The following is an 8,412-nucleotide window of genomic DNA, read 5'->3' as shown; positions in this document are numbered from 1 at the left end:
ACCACTATGTCAAAAAATACGATTGATAACACAATGATATTCGAATGTTCTCTCTGCAGCCTTCATAACCTGCATAGCCTTGAGACTTGGTACGTTGAAAAGTTGGGAGGAGGCGGGATGGGAGTAAAAGGTAAAAATACTCTCATTTATGTTTGTTTGATGTACCGCTGGCAGGGATTGCTGGTGCACCCTGCCTCATATGCATGTTGTTAATAAAAACAAAGTTGTAAAAAAATTGTTACCAGTAGACCAGTTATGATCCCTTTGCCATGTATTCTGGAGCTTAAACAATATCTATGAATTTTAACAACAATTGCATATATGAGATGATCTACCTCTTGCTGGATTATGAAATGATATTATGAATTTACTTATATTTTAAATATACATTTTAAAATGGATTTTATATAAATTTGTAATTAACACGTTGTGCTTGGCTAAAATGAAGAATAATCATTTAATTTCTTATGTTACTCCACTATGCTGTGCTATCTATTGATTTTATTTAAATGTGAAAAAATACTGTTAGAACAACTAAGTCAAATCATACATTGAAAACTGTGGTGAAAATAATTGGAAAAGTTGTAATCTCAACTAAAACAATATATTAAATAAAAATAAATTAAAAAAAATAATTCAAAGTTATTATTTTCATTTAAGACTCTATTCAAGTTAGAACATACTCTTTTTGCCCATTGGGTGTGGGAAGTCATGAACGAAGCAAGCGTTGGCACTTCGGTTTATATAAGAGATTCCAGTGAGAGGAAGTTTGGAGGCAGAAAAGAAGATTTACGATGGCTGTAGAGTATTTGTTAGGTCCATGGTCAAAAGACCGTAGGCATTGTTTTTGATTTCTGTTCTTTGCATCCTTGCTCAGTTTGTTGGGTGGCAAAGTTGAGGTTTAGAATGAAATCAGGATTTGCTTTATACTGGGCAGTGGCGAGTAGCCAGCAGAATTATTTCAGTGCAGCTTACTTAGAACCCCAGTTCTTTCTTCTACCTGCCACGCATGCAATTCTGTATTATGTGGAGATGGGTGCATCCAAGGGGTGGGTGGTTGTTTAGAGGGCATTGCAGAAGTCCAGGTCATCTATTCATAATAGTCACTGCTACAGTTTTCTGCCATCAGCGGGAATCAATGGCATATATATTTGGCTACTATTTTTACATGGAATTAGCAGGAATTACCAACTCTCAATTTGATTCTCGAATATAAACCCTTCAGCCTTGTATTTGTGGCAAGGGTGATATTAACCGGCGAAAGAGGTAGATGACTGCCAACGTGAAGTGGGTGTTTGGAAAAGAAAGTAGATCAGTTGTATGACATCTAGTCTCAGAAAACAAAGACCTTTGTTTTCTATCTTTTGAACACAGTTGTAGAAGTGTGGGCCATGCGATTGGTGTGGCAAGCGTTCGTGTGGGTGATCTCTGCATGGAAGCGCCAGAGCAGTGTAAGTTGATCAAGCTATGGGGTTGTTCTGTATACAAGTAGTACACTGTAGAGCCTGGTAACGGCATGGTGTTAACTAGGAGAGGTGTTGCTCACATTAAGCGTATTGCTTTCTGTTGCCAGAACTGAAGCACAGACAAGCTGCCTCGCCTCACTCGTAGATCGAAGGTTTTGCAACGATGAACCCTGCATCACAAGTCACTAGAGTTTCAGGAGAGCCAATAGGGTACAGTCTGCCACGCCTGGACTTTTATCCCAGCCATTCTGGTTCCTTCCCATGCCGAGTATTCCGATCAAGCTAGGAACAGCAGATTTACACATTGCGAGAGAGCTTGAAACATCATTACTACAGATTTCTGTCTGACTTTGGTAAAAATTTGCAAATTTACAATCTGGCAAACATTTCTGCTAACATTGGACCCCGATGAAATTCTTCAATAGGTGAAGAACAGTGACAATTTTAAGCGTCTCCGGTATTATACCCAGACCAAAACGTGTGCATAGAATAAGTATTTTTGAGATGAAGTTGAAATGAGTAAGCCGCCTGTCATTGCAAAACCTCTTGCAGGCCAACCAGTGAACTCAAATTTGCACTCAGCAGTTGACTTCGCGTACCAAATGGAATTGATCAACCCCCAACCTATAATTCATAAAGATAAAATGACAATGTCCACACACCAAATGTTCTACAATAGTTTTTATTTATACAAAGCATCTGACAGAACAGAGCACATACCTTCAACATTAGAGAATACAGAAAAAACGTGGACCTGCCATATAAACAGAACGCACAGTTAAACAGAGAAGCAACACAATGGCCAACATAAGACAAGAGCCTCGATAGACACAGTCCTAATCTCCAAATGAGCGCTTTGCTTGGTAGACTTGTGGGCACTTTTCTTGTGATCCATACACTTCTGGAGAGTTAGTCAACTGGCGCGTGTGGGGTAGGGTTTGGTGGGTGGGATATCCAACATGTATGGGCTAAAGAAAGTCACTCACTGAGAAATGATGTTCTTTGTCCCATCCTGGGAGAGAAGCATATGCCATGCTGGGAGATGTTAAACCCTAGCACAGCGATCATGGGGACGCGCCGCACCAAAGGACCAATATGAAACATTTAACAGTTGGGAAAAACAATAACATTCTGAAAAATTCTTGTAGTTCTGCGAACCATGAATAAACAGGATCGGAAGACGCATCAAGAAGAACTCACACTGTTGTCTTTTAACCCCTTAACTTCCAGGCTATTATGCAAGTCTATGCCAAAAGGACGCACATACTTGTCCTTGGAACTTAAATAAAGGGAACAGAAAGTTCAACTTAACTAGACGATACGTTAAAAGAAGCAAACTGGATCCCATTCACTGTTGCTGGTCATGGAACGTTACTACCTGATCAGCCGTCGCAAATGTGTCCGCGCACTCGGTCTGGGAGGTACTGCTGTCAGCAGATCACTTCTAAATCAGCCTTTGTGGCTCCATTCCTAGGTGCCATCACGCAAGAGGTTTACCATCTCTCGTCGGAGGTGCCCTGCAAGTGCTTCTGTTAGCACCTTTCTATGAAGGATAACCTCTCTCGGGGACTAGATTTTCTTTCCGCTCATTCTGAATAAGCAAGTGCGGCTGACAGCAGTTTACAGAGGTGTCGCTTCCCAGCAGATCACATTGCATTCTCTAGGACTTCTAACCACAAAGTTGCCCTAGGTCTCCTGGCTGAAGGATCATAGTAGTGCTTTATCTTTTTCGTCGCCATCCATGATCAGCAGACAGCCATGTAAGTTTAAACAGTCGCTTTAAATTCTCAAATGTTGGGAAATAGACGCATACAAATAATTTGCAGCCGCGTCTAGAAAGACCCTGAATCAACACCAGGTCTCTGCAGCGGCGCCACAGCCAGCTCCGATCATGGGTCATACAGTAGTAGTTGTGCTGTGATCACACTGCAGGAAAAGTTAAATACTTTATCCACTTTCTAAATGTATACTCACTTTAGAGAGAACACTATCGAATACTAATATTATTATATGTCATTTTTAATTTCTAGGTACAATTTCATAAACTTGTACAGACTCGCTAGGTATATTTTATATTTCCAAGAGATAAAAGTAAAAAGAGGTAGTCTGCATGTTTGCAGTTTAGCCACAGAATATTGATTAAAGTGACAGGTTTAAGCAAGCCGATACTTGTATTGTCCTTCTTAAGCTGGAGGCAGACACGAATACCCTTCACCAAATATCTGTTCTCACATTGTGTGGGATTAACATGGAATGGATGAGCGTTCATATCTGCTATTCTTTGGCCACGCTGGGTTCCAGCTTTGTGAGATTAAACTCCTATTCTGAAGCACCCGTTCTATCAGTATAGATTCCATAGGAAAAGTGTCTTTGCTAAATAAAATTAAAAATAAATAAAAAAACTGCTTAGAATGAGCGATAAAATGAACAATCCAGCATTTTCTCTTTAGTTTACTTTAGAATGTAGCACAATATTCCGACTGTACATTTAATTGGTTGGCCAAGGCAGCAACCCAAGAGAAAAATTTAAGATGGTAACCATTAGATTGGATTCCTGTGGTTGGCTCCCCTTAACCCACTCGGCACCCATGTGCATACGACATTAATCCTGATGAGTAGCTGGTCCTGGAAAGTAATGCCCACAAGAGTTGCAAAGGATGCAGATGACCTCGTTCGTATGACTAAATTGTATATGAAATGACTCGGCCCTTGCAGACGCCCGAATAGTTTCATGGATGTCAACCACATGTGTGCGCCTTCGACATTAACTGGCGGATTTGCTATTGAGAAAGTGGAAAGATCAGCCTTAATGTGGATGCGTTGACTTGTGCATCTGATCCCAAATCCACGTGGATCTCTCCAGAAAGCACAAGGCACAACCTACACACCAGCATTACCAGAACCACTAGTGAACGAGCCTTCATTTTACCTATCCTTATCCCGCCACTACCCACAAAAGAAGGCTGGAGTACATGGAATGTTCATTTATAAACCTATTCTGAAGGTTACTTGATGGTTTGAGTTTTTGATGATGTGACTTATGCCTCGCAGTTAACACAAGACAAACAACAAAACACAAACACACATCGATTTTATTTCATCCCAAATATACACGTTTACCTCCTTCCTGCAGTACAGGGCAACATTTATGGAATAGATTATACCCGCTCTATCAATTAACCACAATACGTGCTGGCCTGCTGAAGTACTATTCGTTTAGCAAAGCACAGAGACAGCCTGGAGTTGGCTTTGATAAGGCAACCTATTGAAAGAAAATTGGTCAGAGGCAATGCTACTTCACGCAACATGCTCTAGTGCTGGCAAACCTATGTAGGACCAGGACTCCCACACTTGCCGGGCGTTCATTCTCATGGTCCTAGAAACACTAGCGGTTGCTGGCTGATGAGCAGAGCGCCTCTTGGATCAGATAGACGCTTATACACACAGAGGACCTCTCGACGTCCAATAACGTTGATCATGATCTTGCCGTTCATTGGCAGGGCTTAGTGCTGCGACATCTTCAACTCCCTCTCATTGGTACCTAAAGCCACCTGTTTGCAGGTATGAGGTTAACCCCTTCACTAACCTGGGGCCAAATGTATCTAATCTTTTCCTTTGTGTAAATCATCAGAGCAAATTAAATCAGACCCAACTTTCATTCTTCATTAGCACGGAGTGGAGCAAACAGGCTGCGCCCCAGAAAAAGAAACATACTAAACATATTTAGTTATGTTATGCCTCAAATATAGCCCAAAAAGCCTCATTCATGTTGGCATTAGAGTGATGTTTTTTTAATAGATAATTTGAAGACAAAACCCGTTTGCCCCATTCTGCATTATCAAGGCAGCATAACTGGTGTGAAGTGCATAGCCTGGATTTTTTTTTAGCACAGGTGCAAATGTTGTATAATCTGGCCCTGGGTGTTCGTTGGGGGAGCACACGCTAAGAGAAAGTGCATTTGAGTGGTATCTAGTAGAGAGACACGCATTTCCACTTTGGAGGCAATTCCTGCTCTAGTCCTGCGGTTGTACTAGTCGGAGCTGCCAGCAGGCACTAGATTAGGGGGCGGGGATTATGTTCTGCTCATTGAAAGGTTCACCACGACTTCTGTCCCTTTTCCTGGATGCTTCCTCTATCTTTCGGCAAGATCACCTCTCCCATTGGTGCCTGCCTGTGTCAGAAGCTGAACATTTAACATTTGGGTGGCTAAAGGTCTTTGGGCAATGTTGCGCTCACAGGTGCATTGTAAAAAGTCACACCAAGCCATTTAGCTACATTTAGTAAACAGCAAGTACATCCTTACCACTTACTTACATTAGTCTGAAGCAGGATGGAACTATGTGGATATTTACGTCAGTATATTCGCCTGGCAATTTTTGATTCTATGAAACACAAACACTTAAAATTTCATAATAGTTTGCTATATAATTAACCAATATGCCAAACAAGATGGTCACGTGATTCACTGCTAAAACAGGTGTAACATATACTCTGCTTCTAAATATCTGAAATATTTCCTCTAGTTCATTTAAACACATTTTCTATGGCTACTTGGAATATTCTGGGAGTACATGTATTCTGGGAGTAAACCATGTGATATACATTTACATGGGCAGCGCGTTAAGGTTAGGCACATGTGCATGAAGGTTATGGAGCCTGGACCAAAGCAGGTGTTTGTCCGACAGCGCGTCACTGCATAGAACAGAGGCGTAGACAGGCTAGAGCCTGAGCGGGCAAGGCCCTCCCACAATCTATAAAAGCCCACTCAGCAGCACTGCATGGGCATTTACAGATTCAATGTCACTTCAGTGGGCCCAACTGCATTAGCTTCAAGCCCTATTTGGTAGACAATCCTGGCTACGCCTCTGGCATAGAGGGAAAGACAACACAGTAGTCTGCCATTCTACCAAGTACTGGACAACATATACATTCAGAAGAGAGGCACAGTTATTTCAGATTCCCCTAGAATAGCCCATAAATAGTTGCTAACAAGCTACTGGGGACTACAGTGGTATTTTAAGAAGAGAACTTCTATGCTGCAGATCACGGCACTTGTTCAGTAGTTTCTAAGTGGCAGAATCCATTTCCGGTGACGAAGAAACAGAATTAGCCTAACTTAGAGCTCACACTTTGGTAAAGATCGCAGAATCCACACAGGAGTCACAGATATATTTGGCCTGGACAGAAAAAAAAACAATTGCATATGCGCTCTACGCACTCTATTGTCTCTTCTGCATAATATATATTTGGAAGCATGAGGCGAAAGCGTCAATCCTTCTGCTTGTGGTGGTTTGGCTTTTAAGGGTCTTCTAATTTGTGTCTTCCTGGTGCTAGGGAGCACGCACTGGGAAGACTAAAGAAGCTGAGGAGAACAAGAGAGTCAGTCAGTGGCAGAAACATTCACAACAGTGCTCGAGAAATCAGAGGGAGCAAAGGCCCCCATTTCTAGACCAAAACTCAAAAGCGTTCAACAATGTGGCTACTATCGGCAATGCCAAGGCATTCACTGTAATGGAGAACACATGATTTCTACTCATACTGCAATCCCTCAAGTCCCCCGCCCGTTCGCCCTCCTTGTGTTCACGCATGAAGATGGAATCTGGGTGGAAAGGATGCTGGGTCTTGGGTTCCAGCAGGATGGACAAGTACTTTCATCTCAGGTCAGAGCCACTCCTTGAGATCTTAACAAGGTGTGGGGAATTCACTCTAGTGCACAAAACATTTACTTTCTTTAGTTCTGGTACCTTGAACCTGTCAAATCCAAGACCAGCCGTGATGCTACACCATCATGAAAAATCCCTAGCTTGGCCGCTTGCTTTCAACATGGTCTTTACATTATGGAGGTCTTAGGCGATGGGGAGGAGCCTGGAAGAGAAGCTGCAGATTTGCTTCAAATTCTGTAATTTCATACATTGCACACCAGCGCATTTAAAATAAAACTAAATGTTCTGAAGGCTGGCTACTAAGATGGCTTATCCCCCGCTTCCCTTGAACATGAATAATCTGGGACTCTTGCTTTAAGTGTATTAAAATGTAAGTCACTGCCCTTCAACAAAGGAGTGCACGAAGGTGTGGACAACTTCAGAAAGCTGATCTCTGCTCTCCAGCAGTCGGAACCACCCGGCTAGACCCTGTATTGAGAATCAAGAGTCCCAACCTAGTGTGTGGATCTCTTGGGGTGAGGGGGTCAGAACAGGTCGATTGGCTGTAATCAGGGCATAAGTCCTAAAAAAACATTAAAAAATAGGTTGGCAGGACTAATTAGCGTACATTTGCAAAGCCGCAGGAAGTGATGCCAGAGGCTGTGAAGATGTGTTATTGGGACCGTGGGGGAAGAGGGGAGGGAGAGAGAGGAGTGTATGTAACGGTGACGACGGGAATACAGCCAAAATGGAGGAGGCACCCAGATAACTGGGGCATGGTCCTCCCCCCTCCTCCCTGGGTAAGGGGGAGGGATTCCTCCCTGGGTAAGGGGGAGGGATAAGTCCAAGTGTGCCAAACCGCTGGGAAAGCCCACCAAGGGCGACAAAAGAAAGGGGCTGGCCAAGCTCCATATAAGCAGCGGGCGTCCTGCTACAAGGAACTTTCTGCTTTCAGCAGAAGGACGCCTGCCGCAGCAGAGGAGGAGGATTTTCGTTTTGGTTCATGTGCTCTGGAGGATTCAAGTCGTGGAGGACTTTTGCGTGTGTCCAGTCAGGAGCAGAGAGCAGCTGTTGTGTGTCGGGAGCCTCGGAGCTGGGGCGTTGACTACTGAAGGTGCCGGAGCCACAAGGAAGTCGTGCAGCATCAGAGAATGAGCCCGAGGTGCAACTGGGAGTGCGTCGCGGGAACTGCTACAAGCAGTCTGAGCAGCGGTGAGCCTGCCTTCACGGGCGGCGGATTGTCCTTTACGAGGGGGAGTGGAGGCGCAAGCAGGCAGCAGCGGGCAGTTCCCATGCAGTCCAAA

At 43.4% G+C, this 8,412-nt stretch overlaps 1 protein-coding gene across 1 annotated transcript in view; it reads right to left on the bottom strand.

The window, feature by feature from the left end:
• Positions 1–2,154: 2,154 nt before the first annotated feature.
• SEPTIN8 (septin 8) overlaps positions 2,155–8,412 on the bottom strand; it is a 437,194-nt gene continuing 430,936 nt past the window's right edge. The window contains exon 10 of the mRNA XM_069652496.1: positions 2,155–6,828. Within this exon, the coding sequence (XP_069508597.1) occupies positions 6,765–6,828 (64 nt within the window). The 3' untranslated portion in view covers positions 2,155–6,764. The remainder of the gene's footprint in view (positions 6,829–8,412) is intronic.

This window comes from Ambystoma mexicanum, chromosome 3p, assembly GCF_040938575.1.
Source record: "Ambystoma mexicanum isolate Mex_15411 chromosome 3p, UKY_AmexF1_1, whole genome shotgun sequence".
NCBI lineage: Eukaryota > Metazoa > Chordata > Amphibia > Caudata > Ambystomatidae > Ambystoma > Ambystoma mexicanum.
The sequence above is the reverse complement of the archived record's forward strand: the minus strand, read 5'-3'. Positions and strand labels throughout refer to the sequence as shown.